The 26126-nt window shown below is 34.7% G+C and overlaps 1 protein-coding gene across 1 annotated transcript in view; it reads right to left on the bottom strand.

Moving 5' to 3' along the window:
* Positions 1-1288: 1288 nt before the first annotated feature.
* Positions 1289-26126, bottom strand: part of LOC110104838 (trafficking protein particle complex II-specific subunit 130 homolog) — a 48863-nt gene continuing 24025 nt past the window's right edge. Inside the window, exons 11-24 of the mRNA XM_028692745.1 lie at positions 19013-19072; positions 18617-18930; positions 17602-17698; positions 17313-17471; positions 11372-11433; positions 11152-11242; positions 9144-9301; positions 8804-9026; positions 7188-7733; positions 6712-6924; positions 6128-6515; positions 5951-6041; positions 3010-3094; positions 1289-1519 (exon numbers count right to left, since the gene is read on the bottom strand). Of these exons, the coding sequence (XP_028548578.1) occupies positions 1304-1519; positions 3010-3094; positions 5951-6041; positions 6128-6515; positions 6712-6924; positions 7188-7733; positions 8804-9026; positions 9144-9301; positions 11152-11242; positions 11372-11433; positions 17313-17471; positions 17602-17698; positions 18617-18930; positions 19013-19072 (2703 nt within the window). The 3' untranslated portion in view covers positions 1289-1303. The remainder of the gene's footprint in view (positions 1520-3009; positions 3095-5950; positions 6042-6127; positions 6516-6711; positions 6925-7187; positions 7734-8803; positions 9027-9143; positions 9302-11151; positions 11243-11371; positions 11434-17312; positions 17472-17601; positions 17699-18616; positions 18931-19012; positions 19073-26126) is intronic.

Raw genomic sequence — 26126 nt, 5'->3', positions numbered from 1 at the left:
CCCCTCTTTTTTTTTCGCAAAGATGGTTAAGGACGGTAAGGTTCATGATGTTCTACCTATCTCTTCATCTCGATTTCCCATATACTTCCAGCATACTCCCGTATTAGTTTATCAGAAGCTACCCCCATCACGTCACTGGTATAAGATGAAAAGATTTCTGAGTTGGCATATCCTCTCTCCCCTTCTCTCTAACATTGGTGGGATTATTCAGTTGGGCTTATTGATTATTCGGTTCTCATCAAATTATCCCTCAAAGCTTATTATTCAAGATTCTTGTCCAGGAGAACATAATAAATGATGGCTTCTCAATGTGAATGCTTAAGTGGTCACCTTTGATTGTTCCAAAGACCCTCATGTAACTCTTATTTGAGTTGTTTTTCCTCATCTCCAGATTAATTATTTCAAACAATCCACCTTACTCTCTTAGCACTATTTATGATAAAACGCTTGAGGTGAAAGCTCCTGCTACTAGCATTTTAGACAGTTAATGGCCAGCATTCAAGTGAAAATGGGCATCACTATCCTTTTGGAGAATGAAATTTAGATTCATTCCTTTGATTGTGGCTATTGGCAAAGGTTCGTTTTGAAGGTATCACTTCATATTATTGTTAGTGTAAAATTTTTGGACAAAAGTTCTCACGTTGCTTTAAGGGTACAACCATAACTTTTGCGTAAACCACCTAGAGATCAGGATAATGGGGAGCAAATACTTGATAGAAATAAACCTTCTCATGCAATGGCGGCAGCTTCAACTTCTTCTGATATGATTTATAAACAAAACTTTGAAACAATCTTGGATCCTACATTAGATTCAACGCATTCTTCGAAAGTTGGCCCAAGGGTGATGATTTCCACTACCCCTATTCTGAAGACTATTAATCCAAATCAACCAGTGGTTTACGTCATGATCATCATCTTATTGTTGGGGATATTGATGATCCTGACTCTCTATTTGCTGACTCTGATGTTAGTATTTCTAGCATTCAAGAGCTCATGAACAAAAAATTTAAATGTCCATATACCAAGAGAGGAATAAATTATAAGAAAGTATATCATCACTATTCTAAATATACAAGACTTCAAGTTGGATGTTTTTATGTAGCATTTTTAATTCTTCTCTTTTAGTTGATGGCTCTAGCTTCATTGCCTTCTTGTTAGTGTTGATGGTATTTTTTTTTTTTCATCTAGCAATTTTCTGCAACTAGTTCATGTTGTAATTTTTTATGACAAATAATAAAAAATTTTGGTTTTTAAAAAATAATAATAAATAAATAAAACATGATTTCTGGCAAGAGAAATTGGATTACTTTGAAGGAAAAAGAAGCATACCTGTTCTAGAAATATTTCCAACGCATATGACAAATAAGATAGCCGCTCTAGAGGATGGAGAGACTACAAAAGGGAAGAAACTTGAAGTTGGTCTTCCATCACTTTTCCCCACATGAACAAACCCTGGTTGAAGGTCTAACCATGCATCACATAGTTTCATAGAAGCCTTCACTTGGGAATATATAAGTACCTATACATGCCAGAAATAAAGTCCAAACATCTGTCAAATGACATTATAATGGGCATTGTTGGATTATGCACCATTAAAAACTGGGCTGCTTTATAATTCTTAATGATAATGTGAATGTAATTTTTGAGGAACCCAAGGAATTCAAAACTAGGAAATAACCAATCTAGTTTTGATCAAGCCTTGACTATTTTTGCCCGAAGAGAAAGTTCATAAGAAATAAATAACCGTACAGGATTTCTGAAATGCTTCAAGGAATTTAAAATCCTATGAATAAACAATAATAAAAAACCGCATAAAAGTTTATCCATATATCATGAAAAGAGCTTTAAGCATTTTTTTTAATGATAGTGAAAATAACGTAGGCCCACAATAAAACAACAACTAGTACTCATTTTAATGTTATAAAAAACATAATAGTAAAAGCTAACAGCCTCAAAGGCAATACAATATTTATTTTCCACACATCTTTCTTCAACAATATGTCAAATGCAAGCTCAAAACAGGCAAAAGAAAAACATCACTTATACCATATCAACAACTAGTTGTGGGACAAATAACCAAATGATCTTAGCTAACTAAATTCTTCCACCAAATACAAGCATAGGTTACTTTCTGAATATAAGTTGTCGCCCTTTAAGCAGTGTCATTATTTAATCAAGATAAAACTAAATTTGCATTAAAAGACGGAAGGCATGAAGTTAGTTGTTAGTTGCCTCCATTATAGCATAAAATTCAAAAGTTCAAGGTTAAAAAATAATCTCTACATTGCCATTCATCACTGTTAGGCCAGTTCTCATTGAACCGGCCTAGCCGGCCCAAGGAGGGCCAGCTCTAGTCTACAGGAGGCGGACAAACTTCCCTTTAGTTGTAGGAATTAATTTTTTTATTTATAATTTATTATTAATTATAAACTATTTGTAGGAATTAATGTATTAATAGTATGGGTTGTTTAGGGTTATGCATGCTTTGAGTTGTTCTCTTGGAGTTTTCTTTGGCGTCTTGGGCTCTAGATTCATTATCAAGAGATTGGGAGAGAATGATCCTCCTCTCAAATAGAGGATCAATTGTATCTTGCTTTTTGTTTGCTTTTGCTTGGGTTCCATTATTACAATCTATCGTTTTGGAATGATTTCATCAAGATTTTCGCATTAATCCCGCTATTTTACCAATTATTGCTAGGGTTGCTTGTGAACTCAAATATTTCCTCTTGGATTAATTGCGAACTCAAGTATTTCCTATCAATCACCTCCCCCAATTACTCCATCGATGGTAACTTCTGACTGGGTGTACCAGCCCTTTTAATATAAATTTGCATGGTCTAGACTGGGCACAGAGAAAATTGTGTCATATTTTGAAAAAAACACATTGGTTTACATCTGGAAGGCATTAAAGGCATGCATATCCTCCACTATCCATGAAGGTATATTTGCTGACTCACAATGAAATCAGACCAACTAAATAAAGCTGCTTGAAAACGTGCAAAGGCGTACCTGCAAAAGTAAAGTACCATCGTTGCATTTGTCCACAACATGTGTGCTAACATGGAATGGCTCAGAAAAATGCACAGCAATCGTCCTGCACCAGATACGTAAGACTGTAAGAATACATACAAGGATTTTATAAGTGCATGCATATGACCAGCATGTATGCACCAGAATTCTGAATGATTTCGCATGGGTTTGCTGCAAACTGAAAATTAAATAATAATAATAATAATAATAATAACTGGAAAAGTTGCAATTAAGTTCTTTTTTTTTAATCAGATATCTACACCCAGCTTACAAAAAAGTTTTTATTAAGGTTTTTTTTACGCAGCAATTTGATAGAATAAGTACAACGTTTAAATTAACCAAACAATGGCATTTTTAGGCGTACTAAGGTAGAGCCGGTTGAATGGATCAAGGAGTGTGAGCTATGGAAAACTCAAATCTGGTTGAGTATTGGTTTGCAGGGAGGATTAAATGATTAATTGGTCTTCTAATGCTAGTGGGCTTTCCTGGAAAGAAAATGGAGGTAACTATGAAAGCAACAACTTGGTTGAGTAGCATTTCCTTAGATCTATAAAGTACAGGTCATAAGGTCAAATACTTGCATATAAAAAAATAAATGTGCTCGGAGATAATAATACAAAAGAAGAGAAGGTGAACAAGAGACAAAACGAAATAAAAACAAAATTAATTACTACGATCTTAGAGCATCATCTTTCTGAAAACAAAAAATTGACAAATAATTTGCGACAATTATACGGGCATGTCAGAAGTACACTATTTCAATGAACTTTTGAAGTATATTATTTCATGTAATAGTTAAATATTTTTTATCTTTATTTTTATCTCTTATGTTATTCTTCATTTGTTTGACTTGTGCAATTTGAGGTTTCTCTTTTCTGATGAAATTGGGCGCACTTATAATTGGGGAAGAGCTTTTTTTGGTGTACTTTTTATTTGTACACCAGTGTCACATCTCTATAAGGGATTGAATCTTCTCTACAAAGAGCAAATATTTAAATCGGGAATATCATTGAAATTATTCTTAAATAATATCTTGTCAGTAAGGACATAGCATTTATCCTCTAACCGATAGCTTGGACATAGCATTTATCCTCTAACCGGTAGCTTGGCTAGATGGCTCAACAACACCCGTTGCTTGGCCAGACGGCTCTACACAGTAAATGGTTATGAATGGTCATCTAATCGATGGCATGGAAAAATGGCTCCACAAAGAACTTGTGGATTGTCCAGACGACTCCACATGGTAAATGATTATGAATGTGGCCCTCTAACCTGATGGCTTGGTCGAACAACTTCATTATATTACGGTCACAGTCAAAAGCCCGTATATTTCTCAATGACTAGCTACCATTGAATAATAAATTATAAGGTATAATCGATAGATCACAACTCAAGCTAAGGTCGACTTGATACCCTTAGATAAACATTCAACCCAAATATATAAGGTGCCATTGTACGAAGCAACTAGGATCCTTCAATCATGTTGGGTCGACTACCTTCTCTGACTAAGTGGACTAGAGACCATAATGACCTGCGATGACGGAATCATGGGATAATAATTAGGTCACTATCATTTCCCCCACCATCCACTTTATGTGCAATGCGGTGAATTTTAAATTTTTAATATTAAATATTAAATCTAATTTTAAAACTACTACTACTATATGCCAAGTATTAAGTGCATATTTAATGACTAGCCTTAATCGAAAAATCTCTCTTGTTAACGGGGTGGGTAATTAACTATATGGGGTTGCAACTATAGGAAACCAAAACTCAGATCTTAAAGGTCCTTACTAAGAGGGTGAAATTTCTCGATAGTGTATTATCTCTATTTAATTTGTCTTCCGAAAATTTCTCCTAAAACATAATCCGTTAAAACTCTCCCCGAATATATGCGGAAAGGTTGGGACCCCTAATGCTCAAATTTCAGAGCCCACAACCACATACATCTTGTTGTCTTTTTCTGGTGCTTGATATCTTTGCTATTTTTGTGTTCATTTTATCCACTCCTAATAGCCACTTCCACGTACAAATTTAAGTGTTTTGCCTAATAATTTATGCCATTGATTGAACAATTATCTTACAACAAAAATTCAAGGTCCGCCTTCGGTAGAACTGGACCGGCTGGGCCGGTCCAGGTGGAGCCGGTCCAAGCTGGACTGGCATAACACAATTATCTTACAACAAAAAATTCAAGCATGTATATAAATTGCAATTTGTTCTCCTGTATGATAATTCGTTGTTAAGATCATATTCTAAGCCCCTTTCTGCATTGCTACCCCACACCTATTTTTCTCTGTCTTGCTGTTCGTCATCTCGCTTGGCTAGACACCTAGACCCTATGCAGACAATGTGCCACTAAGGTCACACTGCCACAAAGGAAGAAGAGAATCAATTCGAGATTTGGTGTGGAGTGGACAGGTTTTGTGCTGCAATCTCTGCAATGCCCTACCACAAATGAAAAGCAAAAGCAGGACTTGAGCTTATGGATAGGTTCTATGCCATCACCACAATAATGTCACGCCACTATCAGGAGCTGGGATATACAGACATGGAGGGAGTGGAGAGAAAGATATAGAGTGTGTGTGTTGAAGCAGCCCGTGGTTACACTGACTTCTCCACTTGAATATTGCCTCACAGAAGAGGAAGAAGTTTAGATTAGAAAAAATATGAAAATTCAAGAGATTAGCATCAATATCAACCAAACTACGAGGGCTCATTAAGAAGTACTAAATTGGATGTCAGACCCAAAATGAAATTCATATTAGGTATTTTGAAAAGAAGAGGGATCTCGCCATAAAATTTCCCAATGAAATATCGATCTAGGCATGGGCATTCTCATGCTTATTTATATATGTACATGTTTGACTATAAATTCCAGTGAAGAATGATAAAAAAAGAGGAGAAAATTACTACATGCCTTTCAAATATTTGGTTGTGAAAAACTCCGAATTGTAACTTCAAAGCAATCATCCGCATTCCATCTACAACACTGTGCCGGGAAGGATTTACTGGAATCAAACACGAAAGATAGTGTGAGACTGATTAGCATGAACAAAAACAATTGAAGCATCCATCACAAAAAATAACTACTAACCAGAGGATGTTCCCCGAGCTAGCATGTTGTCAATGGCACGGACAGGGAGCCACAAGACAGTAGCCAAATCACCAGCCCAGTCTGGAAAAGCTAGTTGGCCATTTTCAAGCAGCAGCTTCTCACATACTTCACTTAAACAAGCGTCTTCTTTGACAATATTTAAGCCACTGCAATTAACCATATGATCTGTAGCTTTTCTGTAATGCTCCATCTCAATCATATGAGATTCTTCAATAATCAATCCAGGACCAGTATCTATATGTAAGATAGCACCTTTAAGGGAGTAGTTCATTGGACTTACAACTAGTCCAACCCATTGAACTTCATTTATTAACAAAGTAGATGATGCGGCCGCAGTAATATCAACTAAAGGCCTTGGCTTGTGCACCTATTAAGATAATGCATACAATATTTCACAATCATTTTACTTTTAGATCAAGCATAATTTTGCAATTTGCTGTCTTCAAGACATTATTAAAGTTCTAGGAAAATCAAAGAGAAGTGAGCCAATAACAAAAAAAAACACAGTTTATTTAATTGAATTATATCATAGTGTCACACAATTAAATTTTGAGAAGCATTACCTTCAATACAGGCCTGGTCGGCTTTTCATAGCTCATGAAATCATCACTATCAGGGGGGCCACCTTTAGAAAAGCTATGTGATCTGAATCTCAATTGGCCAATCTGCCCAGTAAGAACACCTAATACATAGGATCCTGGCTTTTGGGGTGGTAATTCAAGCATAATAAGATTATGGCCACGTTTTAGTACAGGTGCATCTGAACTTTTTATATCCTACAAAAAGTAAAATCACCCAATAAAAAAGTTAAATTTTTAGATTGGCAAAGCAAACCATGAAAAACTGATTGTGTTGAATTGCAACATCTGATGAAAAGAATTGGAACTCTAACTAGATCTCAAGCAACATAAAATCTCATATTATTTGTTTTTCACATGCCAAAATAAATGAAGACACCCCGTCACTGCAACTGTGCTTAGAAACAATTGAAGGGAGAAAAGGATAAAGATATTTAACAAAAGATAAAGACGCAGCATACCTTCACCCCTTCATCAGTACTAAATGTAGACATTAATGTCAAGCTAAGAGACTCAAGAGCAATATCATCAGGAAACCCACTCCAGACTGTTACTGCCAATGTACCAGGGTCACCATCACATAGCTCAAGTGGAGGACCTGGATTTCCAGAAAATGTGATTAACGATGAAACATCTAGAGGCACTGGATGCTTCATCTCACCATGAGCCAGCCGAACAACCTCTGACTGAAAAACTTGCCTCTCCTTAGTTGAAAATAAACCATTATCCAGTGATAATAGCCTAACACATGATGAGAGGTAGCCTGCCTGATCATTAAGAATTTTCTGGCATTCTGCTAAATTAGGAAGAACCTCAGCCAACAAGTCTTGCCATCCTTCACCAGCATAAAGAGCACAGACCTTTTCATATGACTTTGCAGCAAGATCATAATTTCCATGCTTCAAGCAAAGCGCACCAATCTCTCCATCAAGGACTACTCCATGCCTTTTCCACCATGATTGGTGGTAATTGTCAGCAGCACCTTTCGTTAGCTCCATGTACTTCTTCTGCCAATGATGCAAGTTTTTTGGTTAAAGAATAAAGTCACAGTAGAATGCATCATTATGAAGGTGAAAACAAATCGATACTCAGTCATTATCATCATTAGACTTGTAACAATTATTTAACGTTGACTTTGTGAAACCTCCATGACTCCATTCATTCATGTTGAATGCTTAGCTCCATTTTGAGTGGCCATATTCCTTGGCCTACCAAAAATTTTTTTTCTGATCCTTCCACATCATTTGTAGACACCACTATCACCATGTCATATATAAATATTTCTCAATCCTAACTTTTTTTTATGCCACATACATCTTGGCATTACATTTCTACCATACGTTTATTTCCCAATACATAAATCTAGTATACTGGTCAAATTTATGAACCGTTGAATCTCCACGATACTAGATTACAACAAAGAAACCAATAGAAACTTCACTATTTTAATCACCCAACTTCGAATAAAGAAATGATATCCTCATTGAATATGGAGAAAAAAAACCAAGATGTGGAGGTAAGAATATGGAGAAAATCAAAAGTTAACCAAAAATGTAAATTATATTATAAACTATCCAGAGGAAAGAAAATACGTACTAAAACATGATCATCAAAACTCAAAATATACCCTACCATTCAATTTACATTCCTAGAACTATAGACACACCTGATATTATCAGGGAGCAGCCTGGTCTCAAAAATGTACTAAGCTTCACACACAACATTCTGCAAACAATGAGTTATCTCTAATCACATCAATATGTATACGAGTAAACGTGATTGTAAGTGATGGAATGGGTATTTATAGATGGTTATGAATGCACATATGCAATAGTCAATTTATAGTGCTAATTATGCTGCTTTGGTTGTATAAAAACCCATCATAAAAGAAGAAAAAAAAAATCCATAGGCTATTCCATGTAGCATTGATGATAAATCTAAGTCTGAAATCTTAAATAGTATATAAACAAACTATTTAGCCTCTAATTAATATTTTGAATTTCCCCATAATCTACCAGGTAAGAATAAATTTCATAACAAACAACAGTGTTGAATTTTCATAAAATAAAAAATACACCTCAAAATCAGGTAATGATGATATTGACTTCAATAAATCGGGATCAGAAATTGTACGCTTCAATGCATGTTCAGCTGCAACATGGATTTCCCAAAGTCTCATAGGCCGGTCAAATGATAAAGATGAGTTCTCAGAGTTTGCAGGACCAGATAGGGTTCGTGACATAAGGTTTGCATGAACTTTACCGGCTGGGGAGAATTGTAAATGTCCATCCAAACCTGAACTGGTAACAAAAAAATGCAAAGAAATTTAAGGTTTCCGTTAATATCAGTAACTAAAGATACAAAATTCAAGCCAAAAGCAAAAACCAATATGTGACAAATGTTTATGGTTTCAATACCCATCACCCCAGCGACCATCAAATAACTCGGACGCATTACCCACAGAAAGAGAAGCTCTCCTTCTATTAGCCTCCCTTAGCAGTAAAGAAGGTTCCAGAGGTAATGGTTTTCTCTCAATGTTGAAGTGCTTCACTCTGGAACTTGATTGATGAACCATCTGTTATGCTCAACCAAAAAACGAAAAAAAAAATAGTGAACAAAACATTTGACTATGATATCAAAGTTAATAAAAGACACAAAATGGAACCATAATCAGTTAGATGAAGAAGTAGCGTTAGCCTAAGCTTAGGGGGCAGGGAACCTTACTTAAGTAGATGGGAGCGTAGGAAATCAAGCGAATTTAAGAACAACACCCAACAAGTATATTGACAAAAAGCTCTTACACTGTGGGCCTGACATCAAGCTATATTCTACATCCTTATTTCAATTACTTGGGGTCAACTTTATCACACATTATTCGCTCATATTGAGCTCAACATGATGTGTTTCAATATTATTTTGAAGACTAAAAAGATGTCAGATGAGTGGAGTGTATTGATTTCTATTTTTAAGAATAAAGGTGACGCACAAGAATGAACGAATTATAGAAGAATTAAGTTAATAAGTCATACTTTAAAATTATGAAAGAGAGTTATTAAGCAGAGGTTATGACGTGATACTAATATTTCTCAAAATCAATTTGGATTCATGCCAAATAGGTCTACTATGGAAGCTATACATTTATTGAGAGGTTTGATGGAGAAGTATAGAGAGAATAAGGAGGATCTACATATGATATTTATTGATTTAGAGAAAGCATATGATAAAGTTTGCAGAGATGAGGAGGCATTTGTAAGATGGGTTAATAATGGAGAGCTTTAGAAAAGAAATGGATTAATAATGCCTTATATTCAAGTCATTAAGGACATGTATGCAGGAGTTGTTACGAGTGTTCAAACTTCTATTTTAACCAAGTATTTTCCTATTTAGGTTGGATTACATAAGGGATCAACTTTAAGCCCATATCTTTTTGCTCTAGTCATGGAAGTTCTTACTAGACATTTGTAAAAGGTTGTACCATGGTGCATGTTTTTTTGCTAATGATATTCTTCTTGTTGATAAGACTAGAGAGGGAGTTGAAGGTAAAATTGAACTATAGAGGTTAACCTTGAAGTCTAAAGGTTTTTGTTTGAGTTGATCTAAAACTGAATACAAGGAGTATAATTTTAGTAGTAATAAATCTAGTGGGCGGACTAAGACGTTTGGGTGATCAAGTCATTAATAAGAATACAAGTTTTAGATATATTGTATGTATTGGTCAAAGTGATCGTGAAATAGAAGGGGATATTATTAGTAGAATTTAAGTTGGATGGTTGAAGTGGAGAAATGCACTAGACCTATATGTGATAGAAAATTATCCCTCAAACTTAAGAAAAATTTATATAAGATGACAGTGAGACCTGCAATGTCTTATGGTGCAGAATGTTGGCCACTAAAAGAGAAGCATAAAATTAAATTCAGTTTTGCAGACATGAGGATGCTCAGATGGATAAATGTCTTCACTCTTAGAGACAAAATGCAAAACGAGTATATTCGTGGAAAGGTTGGAATAGCTCTAGTGACAGATAAGATTAGAGAGAGTCGCCTTAGATGGTTTGATCACATAATACATACTACTTCCAATAACCTGGTTAGGAGAGTAGACATATTAGATTTGACCTATATTAAGAAAGATAGAGGTGGACCCAAAAAGGCTTGGTTAGAAAATATTAGAAATAACTTTTTTATTAAATTTAAATGAGAATTTGACTCTTAATAGACACAATGGAGAAAAAGGATTCATGTAACCGACCGCACATAGTGGGATAAATGCTTGATATTGTTGTTGTGTTGTTGTATGGGAGTACACAAAGCGGCTCATTTGGAAAAATGGAATAGAGATTAGACTAATTAAAATATAAAAAGAAAAAAGGAAAAGCAAATGTTCTCTCACACCACCAGAAATGAAAATTACAGGGAAACACTTGCCTTCTCCTTTTCAAGTACATCAGCTGAGGCCTCAGGTGGGACAAGTGGCCACACTGCTGGCTTGGGCCAGGGTAGCATGCTTAAAGATGCACTGTTGGTACAGCAAATAGAATACAATATGATAGGATTAGTCAAAAATAATGTGGTTTTAGGTAGGCATTTCCAACTATGTTGACTTGACCATTACAGGTGAAGATGTACATAGGGTTTGAATTAGTACCTGTTTACTGGACTCCTTTCCATTTCCACTCCATAACCAATCAAATATGCAAGCCTCATAAACTGCCAAAACATCAAAAGGGCTGGCATAAGATGAGCACAACGGAAGATATCCTTAAGTTGTGATTCATAGTGGGTTAAAAATATTAAAGACTAAACTCCTTAAATGCAGGCAATGAAGAACATCAACCAAAAAGAACCATAACAAGCACAATTCCATGTGTTCAAAAATATAAATTATTAATCCTGGCTATTCATCCGTGAAAATCTTTCTGATGCCACTCAATTTATAATGTTATACTAAAAGAAATGACATAAAAGAAAAAGTAAAATCTGCTGCACCGCAAAATATAAAGCCAACACTCCGCAATTTCCTAAAGACGCTAATATCTTACGCTGCTTTAAAAAAAAAATCTCTAAAGATTTACGTAGACACTGTTGCTAAAAAAACTCATCTTATAAAACCGCAAAACCCAGATTAAAATGACGATGCATATTTCACTTGTTCCATAGGAACTTCAAAAGAATACGATACTTCTGTTAAAAATCCGCAATGCTTGAAAAGATTCAATTTGTTATGGTATTTAAATAAAATTTAAAATAATAAACTAAAAATAAGGCATGGTTGATTAGTTGATCAAACCTAAAAAAGTTAACCATCATCATAAATGTAAGATGTGTGCCTTTCTGCAAACAAAGAGAAGATTTCAATCCATTAGTTTTAGAAATTTTATTTTAGCAGGAAATTCAGTTTTCGATTTTTTTATTTTGAATTTAATAAAAGCACGCTCATGATAAGAGTTGATCTTTGGCGTATGATTGTAGCTGAATAACTATTTTTGCAGTTTCCAACCGTTATTTCTCTGTTATGATTTCCTTGTATGCAGTTTTTAAGACTGCATAGTCTCGATTTTGTTTGGCACCTTCAATTCTCTATTGCATCATCCCTGGGAACGTAGCTGTCATTGACTCTACTACAAGATGAGATTGTCACACACTACGAATGTTTTGGTATCAATTGGGTTTTATTGGCTCAGTATAAGGTTTGCTTTTAGCTGTTAAACGAATTCCTCCAGTTTTATCATCTCAAGTGAAATAGTCAGCTTACATTCTATGTTTTAACTGTAAACTCAAACTGTGTGATTATCAATATAGGGGGTCTGAGACGAGTGCAAAACTATTCTACTCTGATTTGATTTGATTCAATAACTTTCCTGTCAGATAAAAGTCCTTTTAGTTATCTTATAGTACAAGTGGAGATTAAATATTTTCAAATAAATTTATCTTCTTGTACAAGCAAGCTACTTGGTTTTGCTATTTAGTAACCCCTTAGAATTTCTTTTTCTATTCTTTAACTTCTCATTATTTGTTTGTACAAGTGAACGAGTCTTGTCAAATTTGACACAATTTGGTTTTTTTTTATCTATAAAGAGTTTATTAATTGAATTGTATGGCTTTTATGCTTCAAAATTTCTACATGTTATTTATAATAGACGGCCATTGAATTATTATTTGTATCAAATTTTTCGTATTTTAATTTTTATCCAAAGGAATGAATCGCTATCCAAACTAGGGATATGTGAATTATGAATTTGAATGATTGTGTAAATTGGTAAATCTCATCATGGATTTGCAGTAGAAAAACCGGACTTTAAGATATTGATGTAGGCAAAGGGGGGGTCAAAACAAGTTGAATATTTTGTTCTTTGAGCTGCTTGTTGTCTCACGGTTTGGGCCTTGGCTGCTTTGGTTTTGAGCTGAAATTTTGGGATCTACTTGGTTCAAGCTCATAAATGCTTGAGCTAATGATAGCTCATTAATATGAAAATGTATTATTATAAGCTCATTTAGTGGATCTTGTCTCTTCCCCTTCTTGTGTCTCTTTGGTTTCTTCTTTGAGAATAAAAGATGGCGGGCTCTTGGGATTTCTCCCTGGCTGTTTCCCGTGAATTCTCTGCCCTGTTTCCTGTGTTGGCTCCTCGGGTCCCTTCTGGCTGCTTTCCCGTGGCTTGCTGGCTGGGTTTCCCGTGGCTTTTTCTGGCTGTTTCCTGTGCAGATTTTGGGTGCTGTTTTGCCCTGTTTTTTGTGCAATTTTTGTGGGCTGTTTGTGGTGCCTTTTGGCGTTCCTCTTCCCCTTAAATGGTTGTGCTTCCCGTGGCTTTCCTTGCTATTTTCTGTGCAGATTTTGCGGGGCTGTTTGTGGATGTATTTGGCCTGATTTTTGGGTGGTTTTTCAGCTGCTGTTGTGGTATCTTTTGGCCTTTCATTTCCATGATTTAATGGGATTAATTAGTCGCATGGTGGCTGTTTGGCTCCTATTTCTTTACCTATATATAGGAGATATTTGTGGCTGTTTTAGAGTTTTTAGAAGAGAGTTATAATGTGATTTTTGGAGCCTAAACCTGCGGGTTTATTTGTTGGAAAAGCTTGCGAGCTTGTTCCATCCCTTCCTCTCCCTCTAGAAAAGCTTGCGAGCTTCTCCTCCTTCGTCTCGGCTTCTAATCTCATTCTTTTCTCCACAAGATCGACTCCACTTGTATCCTTCTTCTCAATCAAGCAAAGAAGAGCTCCTTTAGGAGTTTTGTTTGTAAGTGTCAAGAGTTGTAAGTGTCGTTTTTATATTATAAAAGTATCTTTTTGAGTATTTTTTATATTTTCTTATCCTAGGAAGAGTTTAGTTTTTCTTGCAAAAATTTGGTACTTTTTCAAAATTTTTGTTTGCATCAGATATCATGCCTCAAGTTTTGTATCAAACAACCAAAACAAAATAGCAACAAAAGGTACACTTAGAGGCCGTAGTATGTGAAAATAGCAAAAAGCGTAACTAGTAGCAGTATAACTCAAATTGCAAGGAAACCACTAGAAAAAGATTGCAATAAAGTCGGTACAGCACTGCGATTGTAGTATTGCATCAGGTTACATCACAATGTGTTCTAGATATGGGATTTAATTGCTGAACCAACAAAAAAAAACAACAACAAAAGATAAATTTTAAATCAAATTAGTTTACAATTCCAAACAATTCAACTTAATTATCTTATTCCAACATTCAATGGAAGAAATAATCTGAGGCAATTTTCAAACCAAATCGATATTTAAGAAGATTTCTACAATAACTTACATTTTCTGCTTCCCTAGGTTTGATTTGCTAAATTCTTCTGGCAAAATATTGCAACCAAACTAAAATCTTCATGGACTAATATGAAACATAAACTTAAAGAGCAATGTTTATCATTTAATGATTATAGGAATTAACGGTAATATTATTTTAAAATTTTTTAAGCAAGATGGTTAGTTCAAAGACTTTTTAACCAAACACTGTTTGCTTGTAAATTATTTGTTATCACTATATGTTTAATTAGTCCTCAGGCGAGAAATTAAATGTATTTGATATGACTTTATCTCATGCACAATCAACCAAAATCAAGGATTATTCTTCCTTTCCATCTCCGTCTTTGGAATTTACATACAAATACCTTTCCAAAAAATCATTTAAATCCTGAGCCAAAAGTTATATTAATTGATGAAATTATGTCCATTATTGATGGTGGATATCAAAGATATCTTGTGAATAAATATGATATGCCTATATGTGATAACTCACGAATTACTCTATACAAAAACAACATTTTGCCTAAAACTAATTGACAAATATCAATCTAATAATTCATCACAACTAAATTTTTAAAATTCAAACATAACTGATGCAAACCTTAAAATTTACAATCATCATATATGCGTGATGTGTGTGTTGAGGCAAGCAACCTAATAGACATTCTTATTTTGATACAACAACAACAACATCAAGCCTTAATCTCACTACGTGGGGTCGGCTAAATGAATCCTTTGTCTCCATTGTGTCCTATTAAAAGTCAAATTCTCATTTAAATCTAATAAAGGAAGATCATTTCTAATATTTTCTAAACAAGCCTTTTTAGGTCTGCCTCTACCTTTCTTAACATAAGTCAAATCTAATACCTCTACTTTCCTAACCGGGTCATCGGAAGGCTGCTGTTTAATGTGACCAAACCATCTAAGGTGACTCTCTTTAATCTTATCTTCTACTGGAGCTACTCCAACATTTTCACGTATATGCTCATTTCGTATCCTATCTCTAAGAGTAAAGCAACTCATCCACCTAAGCATCCTCATCTCTACCACACTTAACTTAGTATTATGTTTCTCTTTTAATGGCCAACATTCGGCACCATAAAGCATAGCAGGCCTCACCACCATCTTATAGAATTTTAACACTGTCGTTGCCAGGTTCCAAGTCCTCGATAAGAAAAGTTGAGGGTTGCGTTAGGTAGTCGACAGCCTGCGTAAAACTTGTCGAATAATATTGACATGAATCCTTTATAGACATTCTTATTTTGATGATTTTGGTAATTTTTTGTTTATGTAGGAATTTCTTTTTTTTTTTATTTGAAAAAATATATGCCTAGGATGTTACCCGATAATAATTAATCTGGTGGTGGCTAATTGCAACAAGATTTATATTTATTTGGCTAGATTTATATTTCTGTGGTTTCAAACCTTCGATCTTCTTTCTTGAGAGATTTGGTCATTCCTAGGTATAAATTTTGTTCAGCGGCTTTGATTCTTTGTTCGCATTATCCACTGTGACATTAGTAATCATTGCACGCTTGACTTTTGAGATTTTTGGGGTTCTCAAACATTGAAGTTTATAGTTGTCAAAAAATGTAAGATGTATCTTTTACTTTTGTAAAAATTTCATGTTTCAAATTTTAATCATTTATTTTGGAAAAAACAAGCCTGTGATGTTAACCAATAAGAGTTGATCTGATGATGGCTGATTGCAACAAGATTTCTATTCGAGTGGCTGCTGGCTAGCTTTCAATTTCTGTGGTTTACAACCTTCAATTCCCCATTATGATTTCCTTGGGTTATTTTTACCATGATTGGGTCTCAGCTTTGTTTAGTTCCTTTAGTTATTTATTCAGCACTATCCCCTTTGACCTTAGTGATTGTTGCATCTATTTTGAGATGTGATTGTTACATGGTGCAGCTATTTTGAGATTTTTGCACGTAATACTTTCGAGATATTTGGGATTCTCAAAAAAGTTGTCAACTTATCTTTTGATATTTTTTAACTCTAAATTTATGGAGGCTTTGTGATTATAAATAAGAGATTTTAAGACATGTCTAAAAGACTTTATTCTGATTCTGCTTGAATTCAATACATTTCTAATTTGGATGAAATTCCTTCTAGTTTTCTCCTAGTGTAAATGGAGATCGAAGAAATTCAGGAAAAATTGTCTCTTGTAAGGAATGAGGCTTGATTTTACAATATTTCTAGTCCTGGTCTTTATATGTGATTGAGTTTTATCAAATATGATACAATCTAAATTTTGACAACTGCATATATGGTTTTCATGCTTCTAAATTTTCATGCACTATTTCTGATGATGAATATTACATTATCACATGCATCAGTTTTTATCTTGTATTTTCATTTTTCCAATAAAATAATGCATAGTTGTCCAAATTAAGGGTTTGTAAACTTCTATTTGGCATATCTGTACATGAATTTATTCATCTTATCATAAATTTGTTTTAAAAAATACTAGACTCTAAGATGTCCCAAATAACTAGTGCTAGACTCTAAGATGTCCTACATCACAAGTTCAAAATCTTACATAGAATTTTTTCAGCACAATACTGCACCATGACAAACCTCAAAGATAACAAAATAGCAAGTCAAGAGTTTATGGTAGAGCAATTCCCACAATAGTACGAATTACCATCTTTCAAAGGATAAATTCTGCATTACTTCATCTCTTACCGCCCATTTGCAAATAAGCAATATGCTCCAGTAAAATGTCTTCAAAATAATTATGCCATGTGCAGTCAAGTCTAGCAGATGTGCTCTTCAAACAAGTATTAAAGCTATATTCAAAAATAATAAATAGACAAATTACCTTCACCCGGCTGAGCGAGTAAAGGTCACCCTGAAGACGAAAAAACTCCTTCCCATCTGCTGTTGCATGTGAGCCATCAAAATGAGAAGCAGTTGAATTGATGATGGCTAAACAAGCAGTTATCACCCATACTTCTCGGAAGCAAAATGGTAGGAAATTCTGCAAAAAGATAGAAATGGACATTCATGGGAAATCAAACTAATATACAACAAAAAAAGAAATCATGTTACAATTTCATGAAGTTATTGAATAAAAAGAAATAAAAAGAGAGAGTAAGGTCTAACCATACTTCATACAAGGCTAGAGTCTTTGAGAAGTTAATTATAAATGAATAGCCCCTTGAAGCAACCTCAACAGCACGAAATAATTTGAATAATAGCTGCAAAAGTTATAAAATGATTAAAACATATTGCACCTTCAAATTAGGAGGAAGCTTGTAATTATCATAATTAATAGCCATTTTTTTTAGAATATCCTCATATAGATCATGATTATATACTGTACGACTGATTGGAGCACCATGCTTAAATTCTTCAAGTAGGTCAACAAAATCCATAATCTTTTAGGTTGATACTCAAATGAACTCATGCAATAAACCAATTTACTCAGTCATAATTAATAGCAAATTTTACGGAGATGCATGATTTTATCAGATAATATAACATCCTCATTCGCTTATATTAACCGCTTCAATTTGACCATAAATTTTTTAATAAACAAGTCAATTTAAAATCAAAAAAATCTCAATGATGAATTAGGATACAAAGATGAGTAACCTTATATAAATAATCTTTGTTAAGCAAAGATGAGTCATTATTTAAGTCTTCATAAATTTGATTGAAATGCTTAGATGTAAGATATTCCCTTCCAACATGATCAAACACAATAACCTAAACCTACATTATATGTATAAAGACAAAAATTCAAAGCATCAGCAGATCTATTATATGATCCATAACAATGTTTAAGGGAAAGAGAATATTCTTGTAGAAACCTACCCTACATGGCATGCCTACACCCTAAATTCTTTGAGAAATAAAATATTTTAAAATTTGAAAATCATAATATACGACAAATTCTTTTGGTGACACATAATGTCTCCAGTATCAAATAAGTTGAACAACAACAACGAATTCTCTATCATAGTTTAAATATTTTACATAGGGGATGTTTAGTTGGCTAAAAAAGGAATGTAGAGTAAAAGTAATAATTTGAAGTTGTTTGGATATGTAAAGTAAATTCAGATGAATGTTTTTGGTTTGAAGTAAAATGAATATAGTGTAAAATCTAAAGATGGTGGCGACCAGTAGGTGGTGGCGTAGGTGGCGGCGGTGGCAGCGGCGGCGACGACGGCAACCGAGAACTGATGGAGGCTGCAGCGGCCGGCAGTGATGATGGTTGGTGGTGGTGGTCTACGGCAGTGGTGGTGGCCGGCAGCAGCAGGTGTCAATTGGTGACGACGGCTAGCGGCGGTGGGGTCGATGACCGGCGCTGGGTAGCAACGGACGACGGTGGTGGTGGTGGCCAGCGGGTGGCGGGAATAATGGTCGACTACGATCAAGCTAGCTTGTTTGCGGTGTAAACCATTCTCGATCAAAACTGGGCAAGTTTGGTTTACCTCAAAAATAAACTCAGTTACTTAACTTTGTATTCTTTTTTAATCCAACCAAACAGTCCCTTAACTTTATTTAATTTCTCACCATGAGATGCCCTTCTAGGCTCAATACTCCTCCAATACCTACTTCAGACTCCTCCAATACCTACTCATGATGCATCACAAAAACACTCAAGCACCTTATTAAAATCAATACCATAAGTGACAAATTTAGTTCAATAAATTCCAACTTTTAAGATAATTTGTAGTAGGAGCTACAACAATACTAAACACTTTAATGAATCATCTATAAAAAATTGTCAAATCATGTATATTAGTAGATTTTGATCAACCTGTTAGGCCGGTCCATTGGACCGGTCCAGTCAGTCCACACGGGACTGGCTCAGGCAAAAGTTTCGCCTATACTGTACGCGCCGATCGAACCGTCCGAGTCCAATGGAGCTGTTTAGAAATGATTTTTGAGGGAGTTAGGAGGAAAATTTGAATGTAAGGACTATTTAGAGATTTCCTTTTTTATTGCATGCATTAAATAGTTTGTTTTCCTAGGGTTATGGCATCTTGAATTTGGTTGAAATTTGAGATCTCTTAGGTTTAGGTTTTTGGGCTCTAACGGCATCTAGAGATTGGGAGAGATAGATCCTCCTCTCGAATGGAGACTCAATTGTATCTTGTTATTTTTCTTCCGTTAGTTTGATTGTCGCAATAAAATTACTGTTTTTTTTTTTCCTTTGGATTTATGGATCGTTCTTGCTAATTTCATCAAGATAGTTAGGTTTTACTTGGGAATTCCAAGTATTTCCTAACACGACCATTCATCAATTTACTCTCATCAAAGTAAACAACTAATCAATCTTCTAATATGCCAAATCTAAAGAAGATCACAAAAGGAGTCACAAAGCAATTTTATATCAATTCAAATATAACTTTTTAGATTGTTAAGCATCAAATATTTTACTAAAATGCATCAAACCATCATCTTGTTTCATGCAAAAAATTAAAACATCATCTAAATAAACAAAAAAAAATTATGAAAGACTTGGTTATAAAATATTAGAAATGATATTTTTTTATTAAATTTAAATAAGAACTTGACTCTTAACAAAACACAATGAAGAAAAAAGATTCATGCAGCCGACCCCACATAGTGGGATAAAGGCTTGATTTTGTTATTGTTGTTGTAAAGGTCACAATACATTATTCATTAAGTACTAAATGCACTAGTTAATATAAAAGGCATATCATTCATATTATTCATCTTTAGTATTAAAAGAAATCTTACATTCATCATCTTCCCTTATTCTAACTTGATGATATACACTCAAACAAATTTTAGAAAATCTCATAACACTATTCATTATATCCAACATATCATCCAAACCATATATAGAAAATATATATTTAATCATAATTTTATTGGTAGATTTACTATTTATACAAATTCTCCAATTACCATCCTATTTCGATATAAGCAAAGCAGAAATAGCACATTTACTATGCTTTTCATAAATCCCTTCTTAAGCAATTCATCAATTTGTATCTTTAAAATCATTTATGTTTGATTAACATCATGAAGAACCGTCATACACTTAGGTGCCACATTATTAATTTCCATATTTACTAAGGCAAAGATTAAAACCTCTTGCCTACAATCTTTCTTAAATGCATGTTTAATAAGAATATTTAAAGAGTTGTTCACTTCATTGGGAACATTAAATGCTTATGAGGATTCAAATTTAATTTACCCTTAAACTTCGTAGATTTTTAAATATCCTTCTCCAATTAATATTGAAAGCATGGGTATTGGACCGCCAAAAATAAGCAACATTTAAGTTATAAAGCTATGATGCACGGACACGGACACGGCGACACGGACACGACACGACACGGACACGGGACACGACTTTTTTTGAAATTATAGGACACGGGTACGGCACGGACACGACAATATATTTTTTATATAGTGTATATATATATAATGTAATATCATATTAAAAATGATAAACAATAATAAATAAATGACATGATAACTTGTCTAGCTTACAATATAAAATATTTAGTACAACCACAAAAATATAAGCAAAAAATCACTTACTACAATATCAAGCATTCAAGCTTCAACTACTAGGATTAGCTTTAGAGGTTTATTTTTGACATTCAATATCATCATTATTAAATATCACTACTTTCAACTCTGGTTCAACAAGAGAAAGATTTGTAATTGTGCAAAAAGAGAGGAAATGAAAATACCTTCACTGCCAAAGAGAAATGAAAATGAGAATATTCGATGAATGGGTATTAAATGCAGACACTGATTTGGTGTTGTGGATATGAAATAAGAAATTTAGTTTAAATCTCACCAAATATAAGAAATTATATTTTAAAAAAATATAAAATATTTAAGATACGCGTGTCGGACACGCGTGTCCAATTTGTTTTTAATATTTTTTTAATCGGACACGTTTTCGGCGTGTCCAACACGTGTCGGACGAGTGTCGTGTCGGACACTGCACGCCTCTTTGAGGAGAAGTGTCGGTGCATCATAGTTATAAAGTAAGTTCTACCCAAAAATAATATGAGCAATGTCCTCAGGCAGCACATCACACCATATTCTATAGGTATAATTAGCCAATTGAATCAGAATTAAACATCTTTGATGCACAAAAATATCAATTATATCTACATATGTTATCGTCAATTAAAGCAACCTCAAAATCACTAAATTCCTTATTGAATTCCTGAAATATCATTAGAATTATTAATCACAGTTTCTTCCTTCCCCACACTCATATGCAAGTTCCTATTGGACATTCATTAGCATAATGCCTAGTTTAATGACACTTAAAATATATCTTTGCAGAAATCTTCGATGTACATATAAATACAGCTGATTTCCCACTAATCTCTTTATTGAATTTAGTTACCATCCTCAGATATATTAGGCGTAATAGATTTAATTTGACTGCTCTGACAAAATGATATAATCCCTAGAAATGTAATAACTCACTTAGAAGCAAAAAATTGAAACAGTTGTTCAAAACCTAATGCAAGTTGAAAAGCAGGCTCAATTGATGGAATGTGGTGAGATTTCAATCCCTCGTTGTATCAGGTCTAAATTAGATTTGAACCTAAAGATTGTGATTTTCAAATCATCTATTTTCTCAGAATGCAACAGCAATATTTCTAATTTATTCATATATTCAATAAAATATTTATTTGATAAGAAACACTTTGAAGATTTCAACTAAATCCTAACAATAAAGACAAAAACAGCAAATTGCTCCACAAATCCAATGGAAAGAACAACAAAACTGTGATTTTTATTGAATAAAATCAAACTAACGGAAGAAATAAAGCAAGATACAATTGATCCTCAATTCAAGAGGGGGATCGTTCTCTCCCAATCCCTAGACACTTGATGCAAGCAAAAATTTGGGAAAAGCCCCAAATTTTTGGGAGCAAATGAGACTCTTCCTAGGATAAAAGAAAATATGACAAACTACAACTTTTTATAAGATAAAAGACTTACAAACTTTAACGCTTACAAATGACAAAATAAAGACACCTAAAGTTGCTTTTCCATTCGTCGAGAAGAAGGATACAGGTGGGGTGATCACTTGCGGAGAGAAGAAAGAGATTAGAAGCCGAGACAAAACATAGCTCGCAAGCTATAGAGAGGAGAAGAGGAAGAGGTGGAACAAGCTCTCGAGCTTTTTCACAACGAAACCCGCAGGTTTATGCTCCCAAAAATTACATCATATCATCTCTCTAAAAACTCTAAAACAGCCACAAACACCTCCTATATAGGTAAAGAAAGGGGAGCCAAACAGCCATATAAAACCAATAAAAACAGCACCCAAAAAGCCTTGCATTTATTTCAAAACAGCTCTCAAAAAGCTATAAAAATTATGGGTAAAAATAGCCACGGGAAAGGAGTAGGCAACACAAAACAATTCCCAAAAATCAGCACAAGAAACGATTAGGAGAAGCCAAGGGAACACAGCCAGGGAGGGACCTGAAGAGCCAACACAGAAATCTGGAAGGAGAAGCCACGGGAAGGCAGTCAGGGAGCAAACCGAGCAGGCAACACAGAAACCAGGAAGGGGAATTCACGGGAAAGCAGCCAGGGGGGAAAACTGAAAAGGCAACCGGCACACAGCCTTTATTCACAAGGAAGAAACCAAGGAAACACAAGAAAGGGAAGAGGTAGTCAAGGGAAAGCATCTAGGGAGCAAACCGAAAAGGCACAAAGAAGGGGAAATGAATCTAATTAAACATTAATGAGCTGATTAGATAGTAGCTCATCATTAATGAGCTGACTTAAGTAGAAGCTTATAAAAACTAAATCCCAACTTGTTTTGACCCCCCTTGCCCACATCAATTCTCCTCCGGTTGAAAGAACTCATCTCCCAATGAGATTGCATTAGATTTCTTCCGAGGAGGCAAAGAAGGCGCCTCAAGCTCATGAATTTTTGTCGCAAACCCTTTCAATACCTCGTCCTGCTCTCGCTTGAATTGTTCTTGTAGAAGTTGTTTCTTTTTCATGTACTGCTCCGTACACAAATGCATCTTCAACTGAAGCTTGTATAGTTCATTATATAGGGGATCTATTGAACTTCATTCCGTCGAAATCCACCTGTCCATTGGAACAAGATCTTCAAGATCTTCTGGATTGCATTCTTCCACGACTGAATCAATCTTTTTGTGATTTTCCTTTCTTTAACTCTTAAAAAAAGACACAAAAATATAGACCTAGGAAGACACAAACATAGGCTTTGATACCAAATTGATGCAAGCAAAAATTTGGGAAAAGCCCCAAATTTTTGTGAGCAAATAAGACTCTTCCTAGGATAAAAGAAAATACACCAAAATATGAAAAATACGACAAACTACAACTTTTTATAAGATAAAAGACTTACAAAGGACAAAATAAAGACACCTAAAGTTGCTTTGCCATTCGTCGAGAAGAAGGATACAGGTGGGGTGGTCACTTGTGGAGAGAAAAAAGAGATTAGAAACCGAGACGAAACATAGCTCGTAAGCTATAGAGAGGAGAAGAGGAAGAGGTGGAACAAGCTCTCAAGCTTTTCCACAACGAAACCCGCAGGTTTAGGCTCCGAAAAATTGCTTCATATCATCTCTCTAAAAACTCTAAAACAGCCACAAACACCTATATATAGGTAAAGAAAGGGGAGCTAAACAGCCACATAAAACCAATAAAAACAGCACCCAAAGAGCCTTGCATTTATTTCAAAACAGCTCTCAAAAAGCTACAAAAATTCTGGGTAAAAACAGCCACGGGAAAGGAGTAGGCAACACAAAAAAATTCTCAAAAATCAGCACAGGAAACGGTTAGGGGAAGCCGCGGGAACACAGCCAGAGAGGGACCCGAAGAACCAACACAGAAACCTGAAAGGAGAAGCCACGGGAAGGCAGCTAGGGAGCAAACAGAGCAAGCAACAAAGGAACCGGGAAGCGGAATTCACGGGAAAGCAGCCAGGGGTAAAACTGAAAAGGCAACCAGCACACAGTCTTTATTCACAAGGAAGAAACCAAGGAAACACAAGAAGGGGAAGAGGTAGTCAAGGAAAAGCATCCAGGGAGCAAACCAAAAAGGCACATAGAATGGGAAATGAATCTAATTAATTACATTAATGAGCTGATTAGATAGTAGCTCATCATTAATGAGCTGGCTTAAGAAGAAGCTTACAAAAACTAAATCCCAACTTGTTTTGACCTCCCTTGCCTACATCAAATCTAGGGCCCAAGACACCAAGAACAAGAACTCCAAAAATAGCCACAAAATAAAGCATACCCTAACCCTAAACAACTCCACCTATTTAATACCTTAATGCCCTAATTTCAAACTCCTAATTAAACTTTCCCTCCCAATCATGGCCACCCTCCTCTCCTTTCATAATTGGTTTGCCTAGTGGGGTCCACAAGGCTTGGGCGGCAAACCTAAAAGGATGGTTTCGTCCACCTCCTGTAAACCATAGCCGGCCCCCATTGGTTCAGTGAGAACCGGTCTAACATTATTCCCTTGCTTTAGCAAATTAAATTTATTAAGTAATCCATCATAATATAACTAAGGAAAATATTTCTATTTTATAAGTTCTTTTATTTCATCCAAGCTATTATAGATTCCCTGCTCAACGTCTCAGCCTCTCCATACTCATCCAACAAATTTTAACTTGACCAGTTAATTTGATCTTTACAAAGTGCACTTATAATTCATCAAATATAATTTATCATTTAAAGAAACTATCAATATCAAATGATCAATCAATAAAAACATTCATTTAAAGAGACTGTCAATATCAAATGATCAACAATAAAAACATTAGGATCAATTTTAATTTTTCTGGTTATGTAATCATCTATGTCAAAATTTCAATATTCATAATTTTCATAAATCACCTTATTAGACACCCTAAATTGTCTATCAAGATAATTCTCATGTCTCCTATCAAAATTAACATTCAAGCGTGCTCATCAATATAATTAGATCTATTTTAGTTTGACGTGAATAAACACAACTAGTTTTTAATTTGTCCATTCATGCTTTAACCATGTTAAAGTCATCACTCAATTGATTTTGTTTGTTCAACAATCCAATTAGCTCATTTTGCAAAGTTAATAAAATTTCATCCTTTTTCCAACCTGCCAAGTTACTTAGATAATTAGCCCCTTCTGAGTAACAAAAGAATATAACCTACGACTTTGAAACCAATTTAATGTAGAACAAGTCATAAATAATGATGGGTGAGATGCTTTCATGCAAAGAAAAATTGAGGTTTCGCATATCACAAGTAATTAATTAATTCAACAACTCAATTTCCTTAAATGAAAATGAAAGGAGAATGATAGGAAATACTTGTTTTCAAGTATTTCCAAATCACTTCTACAGCAAATCTCGATGCAAACTGCTGTTCACAGCAGGAAAAACATCAAAACAGTGGGAAAAACAGGGAAAAGCTGAGAGAAAATTAGAAGAACAGCTTGTATTTTACTAGTAGAAGAAAAAAACAGCAAAGATACAATTGATCCTCAATTCGAGAGGAGGATCGATCTCTCCCAAATCTCTAGACGCCGCTAGAGCCCAAAGAAAACTAAATCTAGGAGATCTCAAATTTCAGCCAAATTCAAGATGCCCAAACACTAGGAAATCAAACTATTTAATGCATACAAATCAAAAGGAA

Source organism: Dendrobium catenatum, unplaced genomic scaffold (genome assembly GCF_001605985.2).
Source record: "Dendrobium catenatum unplaced genomic scaffold, ASM160598v2 original_scaffold_268049, whole genome shotgun sequence".
In the NCBI taxonomy this organism is placed as follows: domain Eukaryota; kingdom Viridiplantae; phylum Streptophyta; class Magnoliopsida; order Asparagales; family Orchidaceae; genus Dendrobium; species Dendrobium catenatum.
The sequence above is the reverse complement of the archived record's forward strand: the minus strand, read 5'-3'. Positions and strand labels throughout refer to the sequence as shown.